At 41.3% G+C, this 24,188-nt stretch overlaps 3 protein-coding genes across 9 annotated transcripts; 2 read left to right on the forward strand and 1 right to left on the reverse strand.

Annotated features, from left to right (window-relative positions):
• Positions 1 to 602: 602 nt before the first annotated feature.
• On the forward strand, positions 603 to 11,361 carry LOC130522228 (NACHT, LRR and PYD domains-containing protein 12-like). 5 transcript variants are annotated; one of them, XM_057026334.1, is made up of 10 exons: positions 603 to 752; positions 980 to 1,096; positions 1,664 to 1,774; positions 2,149 to 2,261; positions 2,372 to 4,184; positions 7,022 to 7,195; positions 7,776 to 7,949; positions 9,472 to 9,645; positions 9,874 to 10,047; positions 10,856 to 11,361. In XM_057026334.1, the coding sequence occupies exons 2-10, from the start codon at positions 981 to 983 to the stop codon at positions 11,049 to 11,051; spliced, it is 3,045 nt and encodes a 1,014-aa protein (XP_056882314.1). In that variant the 5' UTR covers positions 603 to 752; position 980; the 3' UTR covers positions 11,052 to 11,361. The 5 variants fall into 5 exon arrangements, with proteins under 5 accessions (XP_056882314.1, XP_056882317.1, XP_056882315.1 ...); XM_057026337.1 differs by having other exon boundaries at positions 9,472 to 9,528; positions 9,931 to 10,047; XM_057026335.1 differs by lacking the exon at positions 9,472 to 9,645.
• Positions 11,362 to 12,294: 933 nt separating this feature from the next.
• On the reverse strand, positions 12,295 to 12,994 carry LOC130523432 (protein BTG3-like). The gene is made up of 3 exons (XM_057028741.1): positions 12,819 to 12,994; positions 12,602 to 12,739; positions 12,295 to 12,454 (listed from the first exon to the last, which is right to left on the reverse strand). Exons 1-3 carry the CDS (start codon positions 12,989 to 12,991, stop codon positions 12,295 to 12,297), a joined length of 471 nt encoding a protein of 156 aa, XP_056884721.1. The 5' UTR covers positions 12,992 to 12,994.
• Positions 12,995 to 14,885: 1,891 nt separating this feature from the next.
• LOC130522227 (NLR family CARD domain-containing protein 3-like) lies at positions 14,886 to 23,673 on the forward strand. Of its 3 annotated transcripts, XM_057026333.1 has the most exons (13): positions 14,886 to 14,948; positions 15,037 to 15,116; positions 15,619 to 15,651; positions 15,899 to 16,092; positions 16,887 to 17,021; positions 17,360 to 17,470; positions 18,201 to 18,311; positions 19,012 to 19,124; positions 19,235 to 21,029; positions 21,805 to 21,978; positions 22,136 to 22,309; positions 22,536 to 22,717; positions 23,093 to 23,673. In XM_057026333.1, the coding sequence occupies exons 5-13, from the start codon at positions 16,909 to 16,911 to the stop codon at positions 23,200 to 23,202; spliced, it is 2,883 nt and encodes a 960-aa protein (XP_056882313.1). In that variant the 5' UTR covers positions 14,886 to 14,948; positions 15,037 to 15,116; positions 15,619 to 15,651; positions 15,899 to 16,092; positions 16,887 to 16,908; the 3' UTR covers positions 23,203 to 23,673. The 3 variants fall into 3 exon arrangements, with proteins under 3 accessions (XP_056882313.1, XP_056882312.1, XP_056882311.1); XM_057026332.1 differs by lacking the exons at positions 14,886 to 14,948; positions 15,037 to 15,116; positions 15,619 to 15,651; positions 15,899 to 16,092 and adding an exon at positions 16,376 to 16,751 and having other exon boundaries at positions 23,093 to 23,672; XM_057026331.1 differs by lacking the exons at positions 14,886 to 14,948; positions 15,037 to 15,116; positions 15,619 to 15,651; positions 15,899 to 16,092 and adding an exon at positions 16,377 to 16,722 and having other exon boundaries at positions 23,093 to 23,671.
• Positions 23,674 to 24,188: the final 515 nt, after the last annotated feature.

Consider the following 24,188-nt stretch of genomic DNA (forward strand, 5'->3'; position numbering starts at 1 on the left):
TTCAATGCAGTAATGCCGCTTCAGGTTATATTAGATCACATTTTAACACACGTGAGAGGTCAGACTGTTGGCAATGTGAAAATGGCCAAATGCCGAACAAAGGTGGGTCGAGCCCCGTGTTACAACATTCCACATCCATGCCCTAATTTCAGTATGAAACCAGTATTTCAGTGATATTAATAAATTATTCTAAACAAAACTTCAGTGAGAAAGGTTCTACAGTATATGAGAGTCTTCCAATGCAGTCCAGGTGTTCATACCTGTCAAATATATACTTTACAAAATGAAAAATTACCATCACCTTTTTTTGTTTTGTTTAAGAAAGTGACATTTTTTAACTACTTGGTCAAACAGTGACATGTGTACCAAGAGTTCTCCCTCATTCATAACCTGTATTACAGAAGCATACACTTTTGCCATATTTGTCAAATATTTTTTTAATATGAAAGGGAGGTTTAGAATGAATGTGCATGCAACTCATTATATTTTGAAATAATTAAATAACAAATAGGGCCAGAAGCGGCCTATGGGCCAGTAGATTGTGGCTCACAGTGAATTATGTGGGTCCAAAGGAACAATTCTAATGTGCAAGCATGATGATGATGATAAAATAAAGAACCTTGACCTCTTCCAGCATGCTTTTATTGCACCATACTTGAGCCATAAAATAGTGGATCAATAACAGCCACAGAAAAAATGAAAGAGAAAGTATTCGTTTCTGACTGAGAAGAAAGACCGAAGACTGACACAAGGTAAGTTTAAAGGAATTTTGTAGTAATCTCATCTACTCATCATCTTCAGGAAGACCCATCCCATAGAGTTCTATAACAATCAACACCATTTTAAGGTCTTTTTTTTATCAGTAATACAACTGTTGGAGTTCTAAGACTTGTTCACAGTTCACTTTGGGGATTTTGTGAGCGTTACCCTTGTTGATGTTAAGTCAAATTCTAATTAGAGTTATTGTATTTTTCAACAGTATGGAGGAGAAGGATGGACCAGAGTCTCCAGTGTCCAGCTGTGTGTCTCTGAAGAGTGACATGTCCAAAGCTGAACCTTTAAGATTCAGAGATGAAGCTGGACCTTCAAACCCAAAGTAAGAAACCTAAGAGTGATTTTGTGTTTATATGACAACTGTTAATCACCTGAACATCAGAAGGTTGTGAGTTTATATCTGGAGATGTTTTATACTTAACTTGATTCTATAAAGTGTTGAAGTTTGTAGCTGTACATCGGCACCAAATTGATCTGTATTTCTCATCCCGGGACTTAAATATTGATGAAATTATTGATTTTGATGAAATTATAACAAAAAGTTACATATTCAAAGTCAAGAATATGGATTTAAACACTATAAGGAAAATAACAAAAATCTGAAGTGCAATACAAAATAATATTAATGAAACACTTTTACTAATCACCAGTAACTAATCATTACTAATAAAGGGAATCTGAATCTGAACCAAATTTACAATTTTATATTTTTTTCAAATTTTACAAAATTAACAAATTGGAGGGAAGTTTGAGAGAAATAAATTATCAAAAGTCACCCAGAAATGATCATACTGGTGCTGTTGTGAGAAAGCTTCAAGCCACAAAAGAAATGTTTCCTGTTGTTGTTTAAAATGAGATAAAATGTTAATTCATTCTGTTTTCCCTTAAGTAAACAAAAACTGCCAGAGTCTCCAGTGTCCAGCTGTGTGTCTCTGAAGAGTGACATGTCCAAAGCTGAACCTTTAAGATTCAGAGATGAAGCTGGACCTTCAAACCCAAAGTAAGAAACCTAAGAGTGATTTTGTATTTATATGACAACTGTTAATCACCTGAACATCAGAAGGTTGTGAGTTTATATCTGGAGATGTTTTATACTTAACTTGATTCTATAAAGTGTTGAAGTCTGTAGCTGTACATCGGCACCAAATTGATTTGTATTTCTCATCCCGGGACTTAAATAAATTACTGATTTTGATGAAATTATAACAAAAAGTTACATATTCAAAGTCAAGAATACAGATTTAAACACTATAAGGAAAATAACAAAAATCTTTTTGATTGAAAGATAAATTTGGACAGTAGTAAAAATATATATATTTCACTAGACCCAGTCATGATGATGTTATTTTCCAATAACCTATAAATGTTTGCCAGTGACAGGAAGGAGTCCATCTTCCCACACTGGGTCCAGTCTGCCCCACCAGGACAGTCCTCTGGTGAACACTCTGACAGCCTGCAGAGAGATGCTGAAATGACGACTTTACAAAGTAAAGTTGTTCACTGTAAAATTCAACATGTGACGTCAAGAATTGGAGTTCTGTTGAGGACTTTATAGTAGATGTCAATAATATGTTGCCTTTGTTTTCTCTGGCTTTAGTAAGTGAACTACAGGAGGTTCTAGAAGGACACAAGATCAGTCTGAAGAGAAGATGTGAACATGTGACTGAAGGAACTAATGAAGCAGGAAGTGGAATCCTGCTGAACAACATCTACACTGAGCTCTACATCACTGAGGGACAAAGTGAGGAGGTGAACACACAACATGAGGTGAGACAGCTTGAGAGGACTTCCAAGAAGAACATCCAGGACACTCCAATCAAGTGCCAGGACATCTTCAAAGCCTTGTCTGAGCAAGAGAAACACATCCGAGTGGTTCTGACAAACGGTGTCGCTGGTGTTGGAAAAACCTTCTCAGTGCAAAAGTTCACTCTGGACTGGGCAGAAGGTTTGGAGAACCAAGACATCAGTCTGGTGCTTCTGCTCTCATTCAGGGAGCTGAACTTGATCAAAGAGGAGCAGTTCAGTCTTCTCTCACTGCTTCATGTTTTCCATCCAACATTACAGAAGCTCAGAGCAGAAGATCTGACTGTCTGTAAACTTCTGTTCATCTTTGATAGCCTGGATGAAAGCAGACTCTCACTGGACTCTAACAACCAACAGGTCATCTCTGATGTCACACAGGTGTCATCGGTCAACGTGCTCCTGATGAACCTCATCCAGGGGAACCTGCTTCCCTCAGCTCTCATCTGGATAACCTCCAGACCTGCAGCAGCCAATCAGATTCCTCCATCGTGTGTTGACAGGATGACAGAGGTACGAGGCTTCACTGACTCCCAGAAGGAGGAGTACTTCAGGAGGAGGTTCAGTGATGAAGATCTGTCCAAGAGAATCATCTCACACATCAAGGCCTCCAGGAGCCTCCACATCATGTGTCTGATCCCAGTGTTCTGCTGGATCACTGCTACAGTTCTGGAGGACATGTTGACTACAGAGCAGAGAGGAGAGCTGCCCCAAACCCTGACTGACCTGTACTCACACTTCCTGATGGTTCAGACAAAGAGGAAGAAGCAGAAGTATGAAGGAACAGAAAGATCAGAGGAACTGACTGAGGCTGACAAAGAAGTCCTGCTGAAGTTGGGGCAGCTGGCCTTTGAACATCTGGAGAATGGAAACATCATTTTCTACCCAGAAGACCTTGAGCAATGTGGACTGGACGTCTCAGAGGTGTCAGTGTACTCAGGAGTTTGTACAGAGATCTTCAGAAGAGAGAGTGTGATCTTCCAGAAATCAGTCTACTGCTTTGTTCATCTGAGCATTCAGGAGTTTCTGGCTGCAGTCTACATGTTCCACTGTTTCACCAACAAGAACACAGTGGTCATAAATTATTTTCTAAAACCAAAGCCTTTTTCCAGGTTTTCTGAGTTGTATACAAAATATCCAATCCAATCTGTACAGGTGTTTCTCATGAGAGTAATGATGAAATCTCTTGAAAGTACAAATGGCCACCTGGACCTGTTTGTCCGCTTCCTTCATGGTCTCTCTCTGGAGTCCAACCAGAGAATCTTGGGAGGACTGTTGAATCGGACAGACAACCACCCAGAAACCATCCAGAGGGTCATCAACAACCTGAAGGAGATGAACACTGATGGAATCCCTCCAGACAGAAGCATCAACATCTTCCACTGTCTGATGGAGATGAAGGATCATTCGGTACATCAAGAGATCCAAGAGTTCCTTCAGTCAGAGAAGAAATCAGAGCAGAACCTTTCAGAGATCCACTGTTCTGCTCTGGCCTACCTGCTGCAGATGTCAGAGGAGGTTCTGGATGAGCTGAACCTGCAGAAGTACAACACATCAGCAGCGGGACGATTCAGGCTGATTCCAGCTGTGAGGAACTGCAGGAAGGCTATGTAAGTATAGATGCACATATGATGAATAATTACGCAAGTTATCCTACTCTTGGAAAACTCCTACGTTAAAGCAATCAGAACTATGCTTACTAAAGATCTAAGACTTTATGTTTATGAAAGGCCTATTTCTGTTAAGACGGGTTGTCTCAGGACCCAAAAGCAGGCAACACGCCGTGGGGAATAGTGTCCTAAAAGCATCTTTATTTGAATATACAAGGTGAACAAGGTTCTGCTGGGTTGTTTGGCGAATCTCTCGCTCAGTCCTCCGGACGCACCGGGAGCTCCAGCGCGAATCCAATGCGGGCGATTAGTTCGTGTCCGCAGGCGTGGAGACCTCGACCGAGTGATAAACAAAGTTAGCCAGGGAATCACTTTCAACCCGATCAAGCAACAGGGGTCAGGGTTCCGTGACGAGAACGAAAACACTCCAACCCTGGCAGATGGGCGCTCTGTCCCTAAATGGAACGGTTGATGGAAGATTGTTGGGTTCCAGGGTTCTGGGTCGTTTGCACAACAAAATGCTCACCAGACAGCACAATTATTGCTGTGCCTGAGTGTCTTAGGCTGGCCCTAGTAAAAAGTCACTCTAAAATGTGCTGATTTGTCACACAGCACAATATGTCATCAATTTTGATGAGCACGTCCAAATTCCATGCTGACTGCAGGAATCTCCACCACAGCTGTTGCCCATGAATTGATTGTTCATTGCTCTACTAGAAACCTTCTATAAGAAGTGAGTGATTACAGACAGCTTTATTTTCATTCTCACTGTTCACCCAATAAACAGCCCAAGGAAAGGTTTGAATGAAAGCTTCTTCGCCAATCAACAGGTTCTATGACATCTGTGGACTCTGAAGCCCACAGGCTGCAGCAAGTGATCCAATGATATGAATGACAAAGCTTTTCAAGAAGGCTCAATGAAACAAACACAGATGTTACCTATTAGCTAATAAGAAATGTCAAGACGGCAAAGAAAAGCAGTATGTTTTCAGTTAAATTAATCAAAAAAATACTCTGAAGAGCAGGAGAGGGAACCTGCTGCCATTTTTAGCAACGCTACAAGTGATGAGTTACCACCGAGCTTGGCCACCTCTCCCCAGGTCCTACAGGCTGATAGTCTGTTAATGCGGAAGATTTGAGAGATCGTGTCAGGCTGCACTCTGTTGCAGGAGAATTGGGGGGGGGGGCAGAATATGAAGCCATAGATAACACTAGACATTAAAAAGTACAAGGAAAATTTAATGTGCAAATATGAAATTTGTGCAACCAAAACGACAATTTCGGAGAATCTGCCTTGTTGCCCCCCAGCACAGGAGAGACACTACCTTTCCTTCCTGCCTATTGCTGTCTTTCATATAGGGTCCATATACAGAACAGAAAAGGGCTGTTACTACAGAAAAATAAAAGACTTCCTGTTGGTTTTAGTTCAATGCTCTGAGACTTTTTGTAGAATGCGGGAGGCTCAATAAGCTTACCGAACATCAGGGAGCTGGGTCATATGGTGTGGTGGGGCTGTTTTATCAAAAAAAAAAAATCTATGCAGCCATTTAGATGTGACTCTTTTTAAAATCAGACCAAATTGTTAAGACTACTACTTAGATATGGCCCACACAGTATGACTTGAATCTACCTTGAACTTGAATCTACTAAGTTTAAAGTGGATTGGAGAAAGTCCCAAGGGTAAACTTGTCCAAATACATCCACTGCATTACCAGCAAAAGCACCACCATTGTATGTATAGATATTATTGTCCCTGATAACAGAATGGTATTTCAACCTGTTTTGGTCCAAATGAGCAAAACAAAACACCTAATTTTTGTTTCGATCAAATTACTGTTTGAATTTTTTCCCCCATGATGTTTAGGCCTCCCAAAAATACCTTCAAAGTTGACAGAGGAAAATGTAAAAAAAAAAAAAACATGTTGCTTCGAATACAATAGGTCCTTGCCAGCGCCTGGGCCCAGCATATATACAGAGGGCAAAGAAATGTGCAGGTTCTGATGTGCAATTCTGACTGTTTAAGTGTTCAGGTGCATTTCGCCAGAGGGTTCAACAGTCTGATTGCCTTTGGAATGACAATGTCCCTAGTTGTTGTGGTCTGGGCTGAAAAGAATTAGCTGGGTCAGTCTGCTCCCTCTTCCTGAGATGGAGATTCCATTCAGTTGATGTGCTGTGCAACTTTTAACATCCTCTGTAGAGACTTCATGTTGAGGGTGGAGGAGCTGCCATATTAGGTGGTGATGCAGGCAGTCCCAATTCTCTTGATGATGCAGATACAAATCCTCTGAAGAAGATACAGAGTATCATGGAATCCATCTTGAGTTTCCCCAGTCTAGTTGAGGAAGAAGACCATTAGTGATGTTGATGTGATGAGTCCAGGTCAGTCTTCAGCGATGTGAAACTGGTCAAGTGACTTAGTTGTTCTGATGTTGATATAATGGTTGTTGTTGTAGCACAAGATCATCAGTGTGCTGACCCTTATATATATATTGAATATTTCTACACAGCCCTGGCCACTTTAGCTTTTTGTCAGATGCTTCTATTAACAAACTTTCTGAAAACACATACTATATCACCCTAATTTCTAATTTTAAAAAATTGTCTGGTCACCCTTTTTTAAAATTAGTTATCTTTCTTTCTTGCTGCTTGCAAAGGATGGAAGTATTTTCATCCTTTGCCTGTTTTGCTGCTTGGCGGCTTTCCGTTCGCTGTCTCAATTCTGCTTGACAAAAACTGAGCCAACCGGATATTCATGTTTTATAAATACGGTACTTTCATGTAAAACACACTGTAAGTGTTCATACTGTCAACAAAAATTGTTTTCTTGATCATCACAGATTTAATTTCAGCACTTTGTCAGAAACCGAATGTGAAGTCGTGGCCTCAGCTCTGAGGTCCAACCCCTCCCATCTGACAGAACTGGACCTGAGTCAGAACAACCTGCAGGATTCAGGAGTGAAGCTGCTCTGTTCTGGACTGGAGAGTCCAAACTGTAAACTGGAGACTCTCAGGTCAGCTCATGTATTTTTACAGTCTGTCTTTGATTTAAAATTAAGAATTTTCATTGTTTTTGTCTGAGCACAGATAAAATTTGATATATCCTTGCCAATTTAAACAAAATGTAATATATTTTCAAACATTTATTAAAGTAAAAATTCTGTTTGAACTACCGTAAACATGTTTATAGCCTGTTTAAATTGTATGTCAAAGGAAAACCCATCTGATTATGATAATTGTGTTTCCATTATCAGTCTGTGGGACAGCAGGTTATCAGAGACCAGCTGTGGTTCTCTGGCCTCAGCTCTGAGGTCCAACCCCTCCCATCTGACACAACTGGACCTGAGTGAGAACTACCTCCAGGATTCAGGGGTGAAGCTGCTCTGTGGTTTTCTACTGAATCCTCTCTGCAAACTGGAGGTTCTGAGGTGAATGTTAATGTTTTTAAATACTTTAATATCAAAAATAAATGTGATTAATTTATGTGTATCCAATGTTTCAAATTGATGGTCAGTGTAAAATACACACATAAGTCCTTAACACATTTTATTAGAAATTTATTTATTTGAAAAATATTCATTATTATTATTGTAGATTAAGACGCTGCAGGTTATCAGAGATCAGCTGTGGTTCTCTGGCCTCAGCTCTGAAGTCCAACCCCTCCCATCTGACAGAACTGGACCTGAATCAGAACAACCTGCAGGATTCAGGAGTGAAGCTGCTCTGTTCTGGACTGGAGAGTCCAAACTGTAAACTGCAGACTCTCAGGTCAGTTTATGCATTTTTGACAACATGATCAGCGTTGTTCCCACTGGATGGGAAGGAGATAATTAGACTTCAATCATGAACAGTGATGAGACAGTTTTAATGTGTCCCTAAATATGTAAGTTATGGAACAACCACCCCAATATAGGTAATCTATTTTCTTGTGATAACACTATACTAAAGCTAAAATAAAAGACAGAAAAGAGGCTTATGTGTGACTGATTAGAACTTATATAGCATCTTTTACAATCAAAATGATCTCTAGGTACTTTATAGGCACCCAGGGTCTGACCCCCAACAAGCAACAGTGGTCAGGAAAAACTCCCCTTTAGCAGGAAGAACCCTTGAGCAGGACCAGGCTCATATGGGGGACCCTCCTGCTGATGGGAGGCTGGGTAGAGAGAGGAGAGGGGGGAGGACAGATAGAGGAGAGAACAGATATACATCATACATACAAATACATACACAAGTACACTGAGCAATCAAAGCTAAAGGGTGAGGAGGTCAGTGGGGTCAGAGGTCAGCAGGTCAGCGCACAACAATGGGGTGGGAGAGAGAATGCGTGAGAGTGGAGACATTAAATACTAAAAAGTCATTTATTAACACTACAAAAATATATACTCCATCACAGTAAAGAATCTTAAAGCAGCATCCATCCTATTGGGTGTGTCTATGCATTTCAGGAAGAAAGAACAGCTTTCATGCCGGTCATGGTGAGACTGTGTTCACACTGACCTACCCACATCGCATTAGGGCAAAAAAATCAGTTGCTTTCACCTAAATCTATGCTGTGTGCATCCTAAGATGTATTGTAAAGCTCTCCATAGCTGAGGCCCTTGAGACTGCCAACAATAGGCACATAGCCCTAGAAACCTGTCAGAAAAGAAATCCATGGGAAACAGAAGCCAGAAGAACAGTGTTCTCCACTGAACCATCTAGAGTGGACAGGTAACACGATCAAGGCTGAACAGTCAAAGCTAAAGACTGACCAGTACTGCAAGTACATCTGGGATGAAGAGGTGTCAAACAAACTACCAGTTACCATCACAGAGGAAGACATCCAGGAAAATGTCTCAAGAATAAAGAGCAGAGGTCCTGACATGGTCACAACCTACTGGCTGAATAAGCTTCCTGCCCTCCATGAAAAAATTACAATGGATCTCCTGTGTAATATTCTGTATAAATAAAGGATCGATTTAAAAAAACATTTGAATGGAGAACAAAGAGAGTGAAATAGTTGAATTCCATGTGTGAGACATCATCAGTCATGTCCATGAGCCATGTCAAAGACAACGTCCATCATTAGGATATAAAACACTGAGAAACTGCTGTTCATCAATCCATTGACTTCCATTCTTTATTTACATTTTAATATTTTTCAGTACTCCACTTTGAAAATAACTATTTTAGACATGTTTATCAGATTATGTGTAATCAGTGTTTTAAATCTGGTGAATTGAATAAAGATTTTATTTCATTTGATTATCAACTGATTCATTTAAATATGTATTAAATCCATTTATAGACTGAGACAATGCTGGTTAACGGAGACCAGCTGTGGTTCTCTGGCCTCAGCTCTGAGGTCCAACCCCTCCCACCTGAGAGAACTGGACCTGAGCTACAACAAGCTGCAGGATTCAGGAGTGAAGCTGCTCTGTTCTGGACTGGAGAGTCCAAACTGTAAACTGGGGACTCTCAGGTCAGCTCATCTATATATAGTCTCTCTTTGATTAATTTGAAACTGTTTCATATTTATTTGTGTTTTTTTTGTCCAATCACAGATTGAGAACAGACAGTTCTTTTCTATTCATTCCAAACATTTATTAAATTAAGAATTCAGGATGATTTCAAGCATGTTTATATGTAACTGTACAAAACTGAACAGATCTGATGATAATTAACATGTTACATTTTAATATTTTTGTAGTTTGAGACATTGCTGGTTAACGGAGACCAGCTGTGGTTCTCTGGCCTCAGCTCTGAGGTCCAACCCCTCCCATCTGACACAACTGGACCTGAGTCAGAACAACCTGCAGGATTCAGGAGTGAAGCTGCTCTGTTCTGGACTGGAGAGTCCAAACTGTAAACTGGAGACTCTCAGGTCAGCTCATGAATTTGTTGGTGTTCCATTTGTTTAAAACTAAAATGTGACATGGGTGTGGTAGGACCCAGAGGCATCACAACAACTCGGGAACAGTTAATAATGAACTTTAATGGATGGCTAGCAAACAAGAGCACCATTGTTAATCACAGAAGGCCGACAGGATGGAAGGCAGAAACAGCCACAGGAAGGCGTCGGTCCAAACACACATTGGCAAAACGCTTCGTTGTGGACAGAAGACTGTCGTGTTTACCAGGTCTGAGATGAGGGAAGGTCTGAGCCAGGCTGGATCAAAACCAGTAAATCTGTACAAAAGAAAGTGCTAGAAAGTCAGACATGAAACAATGAACGATCTGGCAATTCATGAGCAAACTGCAGTGACTTATATCCAGGCTGTGTAAGAGCAACAGGTGAGAATGGTCGAGGCTAACCAGGTGGGTGTGGAGGAGAGGCATGGTAGAGTGAGTGGGATTTTCCACCACAGCATCAGAGCATCAGAGCAGGCAGTGGCAGGACACCCCCCACATTCTCTTCAGATTCACAGGGTTAGGGTTAGGGTTAGGAGGAATGGAGGAAACACTTATCAGACAGGCAGCTTACACAAAACAAAGAGGAAGTGCTAGAAAATGGTCTGAATTTTGCAATAACCCCAGAAGAGGTACTGTAATTGACCTAATCACAGCCCCAGAACCAGTCATTAGAACCAACAAACTCACTGAAACAAAAGTGGAACCGAATACGGAATATGGGATACAAAAACTGAATACAGATCTGATATGTTTAACAAGTTTCATTTGTTCCTCTGTAGTTTGTCATGCTGCAGTTTATCAGAGACCAGCTGTGGTTCTCTGGCCTCAGCTCTGAGGTCCAACCCCTCCCATCTGACACAACTGGACCTGAGTCAGAACAACCTGCAGGATTCAGGAGTGAAGCTGCTGTCTGATCTTGTGATGAGTCCAAACTACAAACTGGAGACTCTGAGACCAGCCACTATTGGAAGATGATGATGGCAACAGTTGTTATAGTTGTCCATCCACCCATGCACCCATCCATCCATCCATCCATCCATCCATCCATCCATCAACTAGCAGCCAATGGGCCAAACAACTTAGGATGGTTAGCCATCGGTCTGAAATACCACAACCAATTCTATTAAACAACTATTTTAAACTATGTAAATATAAATCAGCTGGTCAGTTGGCAACATCTACTTGCTGCTGCTATTGATTTTTAAGTTGCTTGTTTTTATTTGGCAAACGTGGACTTTAATGTGTTTTGAACGTGTAAATAAAATGTAAAGAATGCTGCAAAGAATTTCAGCTGTTTGAATGTTGTTCCTGGATCTGCGGAAGCCACTGACCCTGCTGGGGGGGGGGGGGGGGGGGGGGGTGTGTTCCAGTTCCAGTTCCTTTTCCTGCCCCCAGATGCTTAAGTTCAACATTAGTTTCAACATTTCAATAAAAGTAAATTCTAAATATCTGTCTGGAAAATTACAAGACACTTTTGGACAAATGCAAAAAATAAAATGAACGAATTCAAACATAAATTCCTTTGTTTTGTCCTTATGTCATAGTTCTTCTAATGTAAATGGTATTTGCTGTTTATTGATGTTTATTCAATTCATTTATTAATCTAGGGTGGTGTGAATAACGTAAAACGAAATAGGCGTTCTTAACGCCTTAAAAGGTAGCTTCCTGCCAGGACAAAGTAAAATAAAAAATTGAAATAGGACATATAATTAACTAAATTAATACAAATATAAATAAAACATAATGACAAATTAGATTTATGGCAGTTAGAAAGTCATTTCATTTTTTAAAATTGCAATGATCATAATACAAAACAACTGATTTAGCCAGTGACACACAAACACAGACTCCAAATAATTAATTTTTACTTTCGATATACTTTACTATTTACATAGATACATTACAATCTGCCAAAAACAGTGCCACAGCTGATAACATCAAAACTACTGTTATTACTGTTTGTACATTAAATGTTAATAAACATAATGATTGTAATAATAGTTATAGTTACAACAATAATAACCACAATCAACATAGTTTAGGGGAGGAGGTGACAGAGGAGAAACACAAGAAAAGAAAAGGTCCTGGGAACCACTGTTGGAAGATGTGGAGCTGCAGTGAGGCTGTAAAAAATTCCGAATCACTCCTGTAACTCTCTTTGTTGGGAACCGTGGAGAAGCTTTTGGCTCCAGAGCCTGAAAAAGAAAACCAACTTAACTCATCTGACCAAACCCATCGATACATCGATCTGTAGATGATTTAGTCGTACCAGCTTAACAAGGAGCCCGGCTGAGTCCAAACCAGGGGATGTGTTCAGGGTCTCTTCATCAGGGTTGGAAAAAGTAGCAAAAGAGAAAGGGGGGTTGTTTTCCCCAATCCTAAACATCAAGAGAAAAACACATTTGTTGAAAAGACGTCAAGTTAATAAAGCCGATTTCAGAAGGTTCTGTGAGCGGTCCTGAAGTCTAAAAGTTCATTCTTCTAATTTAGTATTGGCTCATGAGCATGAAGTGAAATTGTGTGACCTGTAGCAGACCTCCCCGGGGTCCACCCACAGCGTCAGGTTCACAGGCAGCTCCAGTTGACTCATCTGAATCCTGCTCTCCCGACAGGCTCGAAGCACTTCTGGATCCCACTGTTGGACCTCGTTTATTCTGATGCACCTGCACAGCACAACCCTGGATTATAGTTGAAGCACAACTAACGTCAGTCTTGGACTGAAAGTGTGATCAGCCAGTCGACCTGTATGCTTGTCCTCTGCTGGGGTTTTCTGGGAACCAGTGACCACTGAATTTCTCCATCAAAGCCACGCTGAGCCGCTCCAAAAACAGGTCTGTTTTCTCAGGGTCCAGTCTGGCTCTGGGAGCCAGGAGGGCTTTTAAGCAGCAAACTGCAGCAGCGATCTCTTTCTTCATGTTTGTGCTTTGATAAAGTCTAGAGAACAAACTGCCATCAGATCATTAACAATAATTTAGTATTCTTGTTTAACATTCTACTATGTTCAATCACCTTTGATCTTTCCAGCTTCAATACAAATATTTGAGTCTGAAGACATGAAGCTACACAGAAGCCAGAGACTGAACCCCCCTGTAACAACCCCGTGCAACGCTGGTCAGAAAGACCCTTAAAAGGAAGAAATCTTGAGCAGAATCCACATTAATGTGAATCTGAATTTAGAATTTCCATCTATACATTAATAAATAATGTTCATATTACTTTAAGAGGAAATCAAACAATTACCTATTTTGCTAGCTACAATGTCCACAGTTGGTGTCTTGATAGTCAAATAAACATTAAACCATAACTGCATGGTCATAGAGTGTTTATACATGTTAGCTCTGCACACTGCTCATTTTCACTGGTTTAAAGAGCTGCTTAAAATATGTTTTCTCATACTTGATTTTACAGAAAACTACGACAGTTAAAATGGTTTCAAACAATATTTATGGAATAATAAGTCATTGGTTTTCCCCAAATTTTAGATCAAAATTGACAAAATCACATTTAAATGAGTTTATAACAACATTTTCAACATGTTTCCCGCCTAACACAAGCCACAGCATCTCAGCGAATAAGGCCCCAAAACCTCAGGAATTCAACAACTGAGCTGTAACCTGTGTTCTGAATTGGTGCTGGAAGAACTGTGATGCTTTTGTTGAACTTGAAATGAATTGTTTTGTATTCACGCACCAGTCAGGACTGTTAAAAAGTAGTCTGGGCAAACCCTTTAAGAGGAAATCAAACAGTAAAAGGGTCTGTGAGAAAATGAAGAATGAACTGGATCAATCGTGTCAGAAGACAAACGTTCATCACTGGAAACAAAGAGGGAATGAAAATGAAGTGAGTGGACACAGTGAAGGACATGCATATAGTTGGTGTGAGACATCATTTCCAGTGCATGATTGGCACATGTTTTGTGCACTGAGCATTTCATGCAGAGGCACAAAGAATCAAGGGTCTGTTTTAAATACCTTGTATTTCTTATTTCTTCCTATAGTTGCTGCCTGGTTCAAGTGAATTGATATGAGTGACATAGAAGGCAGCTGTAATGCAACGTATCACAGTTAAAATATAGCAGGTTGCTTTCATTTAAAAGTCCTTTGAACCTTGAAGGGAAAAAGATCAAAGCCATGAGAAGCATAAGGCATGGATGGAGTCTGTCCGTCTGTCCGACCGACCGACTGGACAACTGTATTTAGGCTGGTTCAGCAGAATCAGAACAATCAGGCAACTGCAAAAAGGCGTTCTGACACCAGACACTTAGCGCTGATGTCTGTTTCCTCTCTTTCACACTTCAAGTCTGCCTCTGGGGAAATAAAGGTGACTGTCATTCATCTGCATTCTAGAAGTCTACCCCCCCCCCCCCCTTCCCAGTTCACCCACATTACACCCACCCCCAAGTGTGGGAAAATAATGAATGTATATCATTTATTCCCTTTATTTCTTTCTTTTGATATGCATCTTTTGATGCAGCTAGGCCTGCTCAGCCTGAGCAGTTTACAGTAGAGAAAACCCCAAGCCCCACCATCACCCAGAGCCAGCAATACCCCGCCCCATGTCAAGGGGGGAAGGAGCCGTGCACCACCGAAGACTGCGGACCCCCAGCCCGGCAAAGAGAAGCCAGACTGCCCAGACACATGAGCATGCACAGTGCGGGTGTGGCAGGGCGTGGCCTGCCCTCCGAACAGGTGCCATATGGAGGTAGTGCCTTAATTGGTGGGTGGGGAGAAAAAGGTTTATATAAGGCACTGCCTCCAGCTGGCTTTAGTTGATTTCCCCCTTCGACGAAGGTGTAGCGTGGTTGCAGCTTATCTGGGCTGTTCGACCAACTGAACCTGTCCCAGAATGAGCATGCTGTCTGGCAGCGCCAAGGTAAAAGCACGGCATGCTAACCCATATTTCCTCTGGTTACGACATAAAGTGCAACAGTGCTGGAACGTGTGCTTGCTACTTGTTGCAGAAGGTTGGTGCTTCCTCCCGCCATCCTTCCGTCCAGAGCGCTTTGCCGTAAGGGCGTGCGCGCTAGTTGGCACTGGGCAGGTAAGGCGCAGCAATGCGCGTCACTGACTCCCCCACTCACTCAGTTGATAAATGGTAATGGGGCTGTTCTCGCTGCAGTTGGCTGCCGGCTGGTGTCAGTGGGTCGCGATGCCTCAGCGGGAACCCCTCATGGAGTAGATCACCTCGCTTACTGGACCCACTGCTGCTTTGGCTCGTTCCTTTGGCTCCGTCCTTTAGTTCGGGACTCTCTCCTGTTCGCTCTCTCCCCTCGCTCGGAGAAACGGCGCTGAGACGTAGTGGTGCCCCCGAGGCGACCACGGAGTTATTGCCTTCATTTTAGACTTAACAGCGTGTAAATTGTATCAACCTATATTTACTCTTTTTAGGTTTTGTTTCTTTTCGTTTCTTAGTTGACGTTGTGTTCTTTTAGACGATCTGGTCACAATTTATTTGCCTGTCTGTGTGAGGTGTGTGCGTGTGTGCTCGTCGCGTCAAATTGTTTATCACTGAAAGTTTAATTGTTCCTTTTCTTTGTGGACAGGTGCTGCGGGCCACGGCGGGGACCCAACCCCTGGTGGGGGGCGTTTTCATCACCCCTCGTGTGTAGTTTGTTTGCAGTAGGACGGGTGTTTTTAGTTTCTCCCCTAATTGAGTTTTACCTGCTGGTGGGGCCCCAGCCCTGTCCACCCCTTTTAATTTAACTTTTATACAGCCGAGTTATATTTTGTTGAGTATTGGATTAAATAAAATTGTAGTGCATAACCCTCGATCCCGTCTCCGCCTCTGGAATAGAACCTTATCTGCGTGTGCCTGTTCTCCAGTTAATTCCTGGGGTGAAATTCCCCAGGTGGCGTTGTTGTCACCGTTCCACCTCTCCCCACCCCGCCACACAGGCAAACCGCAGTGTGACCACAGCCACTGTCCCCCCACCCGACAAAGCCATCAGGGATCCATGGACCTTCCCATGCCACGACACCCCCCCCCCCCCCACCCCCCCCCATCCGAACAAAAAACGGTAATATATACAGTAATTTGCTAATGTATTATTGAACAATCTTGACTGTTTTGATACTAATAATTCTGATGCAGATATTTTTCCTTGATTGTTGCAGCGCTTTCATCCGGAACATTACTCTCCAGTCATTAGAACTCTTAAGCATGATCTCAATCTACTCTTCATTTTAATTTACTCCAACAGAAGAATCAGCAACTTTCCACACAATTCCATGCATCATAATTGCGTCCTATTGGAATCAGTCGAGCAACAACAAAAAACTGAATTAATTGGTTTCTATCAGTTTGAGCAGTTTATCTCAGCTGTCCTGTACACAATTCAACAACGCTTTGAAAACGATCTCCTTGGACTCTACCTTTTTTATTTTAACTTGTTTATTTTTAATTTCTTTAGAAATCTGTTTTCTGTAGTTTCATTTACTTTGATTGCAAATGTATAATTTAATTTTCGACACTGACGTCTTCATGAACACAGGCTTTAGTGTTGCTCAATGTTCACAGAACCATGCGTCACAAACATCTGCGCATGTGCCAAACTAAGCGCCCGCGCGGCTGCTTTTGGCGCGGATGTGACAAGTGAAAGTGAAAGTATTCAGTTTTGATCAAGAAGACGAGTAAAGACGGACACAGGGTCAGTGTAAAAAAGGATTTTACCAAAAAGTAAATCTTCCAACACTCTGGAGTTAATAACGTTGTTTTGTCTTTGTTGAAGGACTTTTTTGTGTGTTTTACTTCTTTGCAAGTGTGTGCGGGTTTACTTTATTTTTGTTAAGTAAAATCTGATGTGTTTTATAGATCTAAAACACATTTCAACAATATGGAGGAGGACAGTGTAGAGTCTTCAGTGTCCAGCTGTGTGTCTCTGAAGAGTGACATGTCCAAAGATGAACCTTTAAGATTCAGAGATGAAGTTGGACCTTCAAACCCAAAGTAAGAAAACAGAGCGATTTTATGTTTGTACATGACAACTGTGAGTCAAATCTACGGTGGCTGAAAAGAAAATATTAATGAAACACTTTCACTAATCATCAGTAACTAATTATTACTAATAAGAGAAATCTGAACCAAATTTATAATTTTATATATTTTTTTAAATTTTACAAAAACAAATTAACAAATTGGAGGGAAGTTTGACTGAAATAAATTATCAAAAGTCACCCAGAAATGATCATACTGCTGCTGTTGTGACAAAGCTTCAAGCCACAGAAGAAATGTTTCCTGTTGTTTAAAATGAGATAAAATGTTAATTCATTCTGTTTTCCCTTAAGAAAACAAAAACTACCAGAGTCTCCAGTGTCCAGCTGTGTGTCTCTGAAGAGTGACATGTCCAAAGATGAACCTTTAAGATTCAGAGATGAAGCTGGACCTTCAAACCCAAAGTAAAAAACCCGAGACTGATTTTGTGTTCATATATGACTGTTAGTTGCCTAAACATCAGCAGGTTGTTGGTTTATATCCGGAGATGTTTTATTCAACTATAAAATTACGGAAGTTATTACTAGTGGATGTTCAGAGGGGTCATCTCATGTTATAGTTTTTCACATCTGGATTCAACAAATTGTTGTTGCTGGACTTATGTTGATTAAATGAAATTCCACTGAACATTATTTATACATCAGCTGTTACACTCTTTATTGTCTCTAGAAGCTTTGCAGAAACCCAGAGCTGGAACATAGACCAGATGTGAATAATTTTGATTTAAGTCATAAAATAAGATAGCAGAAAAGTAAAAATAATATTTTACTGAAGTCATGATGTTATTTTCCAAACAATGACCTATAATTCAATCACAAATGTTTCAATTCAGTCACAAAAACGGGGCATGGGGAAATTCCTGAGTCATTTTTTTGTAATGGCGTTACTGGAGAACAGAACCCGACTAACTCAGTGTTAAAGTATTCAATCCAGACTCAGGAGCTTTAAGAGTCGCGGGATGAGTGTAACGCAAGGATTTTATTGAAAAGTAATTGAAGGGGAAATATTTTGAGGTATTTTTTTAAAATCAGCATTGAAGAACTGTTGGCGTTTCACTGCTCAGGTTTGGGATATTCGGGGGGTTGATCTTTCTGTTTTCCTCAAATCTGACCTGTCTGTAATATGTCTCCACAGTATGGAGGACAGAGCAGAGTCTTCAGTCTCCTGCTGTGCGTCGCTAAACAGTGACCGCTCCAAAGACACAACTTTATACTTCAGAGATGGAACTGGACTTTCCAACCCGAAGTAAACCGAGTGATTTTGCATGTACAAGAGTGGCATCTGGCAGTTGTTCAAACAGGAAAGGCTATGAGACCTAGCCAACAAATGATCAAACAAACTAAGGCACTGATGTTAAACTGGAACAAGAAAATACAATGGATGTGTTTTACTGACGGTGAAGACAAACAATGGAAATGGTCACGCAACTTTGCCAAGAAAATTCTAAAACCGGGGTTGCAGTGTCTTCACTAGCAAAATCCCCGATGGGAGTGAGCTTCCAACGCTCAAGTGACATCTTAAAATAGATAAAAAACTGATTCAGCCTTTTGACTGATATGCCAGTCATGCTGCAGAAGCCCAGTGTCCAGGCCAGATGGGGCTACTCTCCGTTGCTCCATTCCCCCCCAGACACACTAAATCTGTATGAACTTGTCTTCAAGGTGAATGTGTTCTAATGCTTTTTTAGTGAATGATCATAACAGTGAATATTTGACACTTTAGGGGAAGCTGAGTTTCCCTTCTTGCATCTTTGTGTTTATTAAATGATTAGATGGAATCATTAGATAGTGCATACAGGTATGTGCACATAGTTCAAAAGTAAGAATTAAAAAAATTCTTTACAAAGAAAAATGAATGTAAACAAAAGTCAAAATAATATTTCAGCAAACTCAGTCATGATATTTTCCAAACAATAACCTATAATTCAATCACAAATGTTTGCCAGTGACAGGAAGGAGTCCATCTTCCCACGCTGGGTCCAGTCTGCCCCACCAGGAGAGTCCTCTGGTGAACACTCTGACAGCCTGCAGAGAGATGCTGAAATGGCGACTTTACAAAGTAAAGTTGTTCACTGTAAAATTCAACATGTGACGTCAAGAATTGGAGTTCTGTTGAGGACTTTATAGTAGATGTCAATAATATGTTGCCTTTGTTTTCTCTGGCTTTAGTAAGTGAACTACTGGAGGTTCTAGAAGGACACAAGATCAGTCTGAAGAGAAGATGTGAACATGTGACTGAAGGAACTAATGAAGCAGGAAGTGGAATCCTGCTGAACAACATCTACACTGAGCTCTACATCACTGAGGGACAAAGTGAGGAGGTGAACACACAACATGAGGTGAGACAGCTTGAGAGGACTTCCAAGAAGAACATCCAGGACACTCCAATCAAGTGCCAGGACATCTTCAAAGCCTTGTCTGAGCAAGAGAAACACATCCGAGTGGTTCTGACAAACGGTGTCGCTGGTGTTGGAAAAACCTTCTCAGTGCAAAAGTTCACTCTGGACTGGGCAGAAGGTTTGGAGAACCAAGACATCAGTCTGGTGCTTCTGCTCTCATTCAGGGAGCTGAACTTGATCAAAGAGGAGCAGTTCAGTCTTCTCTCACTGCTTCATGTTTTCCATCCAACATTACAGAAGCTCAGAGCAGAAGATCTGACTGTCTGTAAACTTCTGTTCATCTTTGATGGCCTGGATGAAAGCAGACTCTCACTGGACTCTAACAACCAACAGGTCATCTCTGATGTCACACAGGTGTCATCGGTCAACGTGCTCCTGATGAACCTCATCCAGGGGAACCTGCTTCCCTCAGCTCTCATCTGGATAACCTCCAGACCTGCAGCAGCCAATCAGATTCCTCCATCGTGTGTTGACAGGATGACAGAGGTACGAGGCTTCACTGACTCCCAGAAGGAGGAGTACTTCAGGAGGAGGTTCAGTGATGACGATCTGTCCAAGAGAATCATCTCACACATCAAGGCCTCCAGGAGCCTCCACATCATGTGTCTGATCCCAGTGTTCTGCTGGATCACTGCTACAGTTCTGGAGGACATGTTGACTACAGAGCAGAGAGGAGAGCTGCCCCAAACCCTGACTGACCTGTACTCACACTTCCTGATGGTTCAGACAAAGAGGAAGAAGCAGAAGTATGAAGGAACAGAAAGATCAGAGGAACTGACTGAGGCTGACAAAGAAGTCCTGCTGAAGTTGGGGCAGCTGGCCTTTGAACATCTGGAGAATGGAAACATCATTTTCTACCCAGAAGACCTGGAGCAATGTGGACTGGACGTCTCAGAGGTGTCAGTGTACTCAGGAGTTTGTACAGAGATCTTCAGAAGAGAGAGTGTGATCTTCCAGAAATCAGTCTACTGCTTTGTTCATCTGAGCATTCAGGAGTTTCTGGCTGCAGTCTACATGTTCCACTGTTTCACCAACAAGAACACAGTGGTTATAAAATCTTTTATTAAATTTTACAAACACAAATCACTTTCCTGGTTTCAATCATTAGACGACTTTCTCAAGTGCGTCATGTTGAAATCTCTCAAAAGCAAAAATGGCCACCTGGACCTGTTTGTCCGCTTCCTTCATGGTCTCTCTCTGGAGTCCAACCAGAGAATCTTGGGAGGACTGTTGAATCAGACAGACAACCACCCAGAAACCATCCAGAGGGTCGTCAACAACCTGAAGGAGATGAACAGTTGTAAAATCTCTCCAGACAGAAGCATCAACATCTTCCACTGTCTGATGGAGATGCAGGATCATTCGGTACATCAGGAGATCCAAGAGTTCCTCAAGACAGAGAAGAAATCAGAGCACAACCTGTTAAAGATCCACTGTTCTGCTCTGGCCTACCTGCTGCAGATGTCAGAGGAGGTTCTGGATGAGCTGAACCTGCAGAAGTACAACACATCAGCAGAGGGACGATTCAGGCTGATTCCAGCTGTGAGGAACTGCAGGAAGGCTGAGTAAGTCCAGATGTTATTGAGATGGAGCATCAAACTTTAATATCACACAGGTTCTTATTATTAAATTACTTAAAAACCAATCGTGGTTATTTTTACAGTGTAAAAATGTGCGAATATTGTTTTTTTAATCAGTTAACACACTTTAGAATTTTGATGAATCACAAACAAGCAAACTTTCTTATACAATTTAAAGTAACTCTAAAAAAGACCCTAATATGACCCCCAAGCTGATCTTTTGTTTTGTACAATTTGCCTATTTCAACTGGTAACCAGTTAAAGTAATAGAGCTTTTACACAGTGTTAATGCGATCATTTTTGTGATTATCACAATTGTCAACACATTAACTATGATAGTCCTATTGTATTTATTACAATTACAAAAATCATCTCCTCTCAATATTATTTGGTTATTTTATATATATATATATATATAATTTCATTCAGAATAATCTGAAGGACTTGTCTCAATATAGAATGCAGCCTTCTGCAACCCTGATAAACGCAATCTGCCAATGTTGATTGGCTGGAAAAAGGTGGTCAACAATGACATATCTAGTAGTCCCATCCACTATATACTGTATCGTGTGTGTCGCATAACAGTCCCTTAATTCGTTATTCTCACCATTCAGCATTGTTTGCTGTTTTGCAGCAATGAGGTCAGATACAAATCCAACAGAAAACTGCATTCTCTTACAGCAGTGGTTGTCAGTAAAATAATGTATTTACAATAATGTGTTAATTCATGTCACCAAAATAATTTTATTGGCCATTACAGCTTTAGTTTCAGCAGATTGACAGAGCTTCACTGTGAAGTCGTTGCCTCAGCTCTGAGGTCCAACCCCTCCCATCTGACAGAACTGGACCTGAGTCAGAACAACCTGCAGGATTCAGGAGTGAAGCTGCTCTGTTCTGGACTGGAGAGTCCAAACTGTAAACTGGAGACTCTCAGGTCAGTTCATGAAGTTGTACACTGTTTGTACACTGTCATTTCATTTAAAAGTAAACCTGTTTTTATTGATTTCAACTTATGCTTATGTTTCACTGTGGAAACCAAATACTAAACAAATGCGATGACAATTGACATGTTTCATTTGTTCTTTACTCAGATTAGGTTTGTGCAGTTTATCAGAGACCAGCTGTGGTTCTCTGGCCTCAGCTCTGAGGTCCAACCCCTCCCATCTGACACAACTGGACCTGAGTCAGAACAACCTGCAGGATTCAGGAGTGAAGCTGCTCTGTTCTGGACTGGAGAGTCCAAACTGTAAACTGGAGACTCTCAGGTCAGCTCATGAATTTCATTGTTTCACTACATGATAGTTAATTTAGTAATTTATTTTAAAAAATATAAATAGCTAACTCAAAGAAAAAAAATGTTTACAGATATAATCACTGTGTTAAATATCTAGTAAGTGGTGGAAAATAAAAATTTAAGAGCTAAACAGACTTGGATGAATTAATGAAAAATGAATAAATGAATGAATTCTAATGTATTCTTTCTTTATTCAGATTAAGTTTCTGCTGCTTATCAGAGATCAGCTGTGGTTTTCTGGCCTCAGCTCTTAGGTCCAACCCCTCCCATCTGACAGAACTGGACCTGAGTCAGAACAACCTGCAGGATTCAGGAGTGAAGCTGCTGTCTGATCTTGTGATCAGTCCAAACTACAAACTGGAGACTCTGATATCAGCAGGTATTAGAAGTCAGTTGAAACCGTTTTAATACTTGGACCAGAGATCCAGTGTTACCTGTTTTTGACCCTCTTTTATAAATGTATTTAGTTTTTTAAATCAATGAAGCTGACAAGCTTTAGGAGTCTACTTCGACTACTGCTTTATCTGCAGCTTCTTAATGTCTCCATCTAATGGTTGGTAGTCATTTCCAGTCACAGACATTTGCACACTTCAGTCCATAGTGCAGTTCTTGACTATACACACACACACACACACACACACACACACTTCTTCAGCTTCTTCCTCCTCCCTCCTCCCTCCTGCTGGAGGTCACTGAACAGATGAACCAGATTCTCATTTCTGATACAACGGACGTCATGGTTCTCTCTCACCAGGTGCCATCCTGTCCACCTCGACCTTCTCCAGTCCACCCACATCGAATGTCTCAGCCCCGACACAGCAAACCCCCACCACGTTCCACAGCATCGGAAGAGTGCGCCTCTAACTGATGTGTTCCAGGTCCAGGCTTCAAGGTAAATGTTACTCCAGACTGTTTCAAGGAAAAGCCAGGGCCGAATGGGCTTCATCAATTCAGTTTGGGATATACCAAAGTAAAAGAATACTCCATCTTTTAAGAAGCATGTCACAGTTTACTAGCATGTCTTCCTCTGCCTGCACTTGAAGACAGGAAAGATAAGGTGGGTTTTTTTTTGCCGTCAAGTCATTCTTAATCAGTTATCCTAGTAAAACTGACAGCCTTGATTTTATGTTTAAGTAAAACTTGGTTTAGACAAGATAATGTAACAGTTCTCCTTGAGTCAAACCCTCTGTAGTTTCACTTCAACGGTGGAACTGTCACTGTACTCAGCTGGTTCCCAACCCAACTCTACCGGCAGTTTATTTTAATTAATATAATGTATTTCTGTTCTCTGCCTATGCTCTCCTCTACCTGTCCTCCCCCCTCTCCTCTCCTCTCCTCTCCTCTCCTCTCCTCTCCTCTCCTCTCCTCCTCTCCTCTCCTCTCCTCTCCTCTCCTCTCCTCTCCTCTACCTGTCCTCCCCCCTCTCCTCTCTCTACCCAGCCGGCCATCAGCAGGAGGATCCCCCTACAAGAGCCTGGTCCTGCTCAAGGTTTCTTTCTGTTAAAGGGGAGCTTTTCCTTGCCATGGTTGCTTGTTGGGGGGGTCCCTACCCCTGGGATTCTGGAAAGCACCTAGAAACAATTTTGATTGTAACAGACACTATATAAATAAAGATTGATTGATTGGTTGGTTCTGATCTCGTGGTAGAAATTATTTTGTCAGAGCAAACAAAGATCACATGTGGGGTTATTTGGGGATGCAGTCTCTTCCATTCAACATCTACAGCCCTCTGAAAAAATATTTTCCCCCGGTCCTAATTTTTTTACTGAATTACTATCCTGACAGATCTCAAGCTTGCCTTTTCACTAATCCTTTCAAAAAATCAATATGCTCAATTTCTCAAAGTTTAA

This window comes from Takifugu flavidus, chromosome 3 (genome assembly GCF_003711565.1).
Source record: "Takifugu flavidus isolate HTHZ2018 chromosome 3, ASM371156v2, whole genome shotgun sequence".
In the NCBI taxonomy this organism is placed as follows: Eukaryota; Metazoa; Chordata; class Actinopteri; order Tetraodontiformes; family Tetraodontidae; genus Takifugu; species Takifugu flavidus.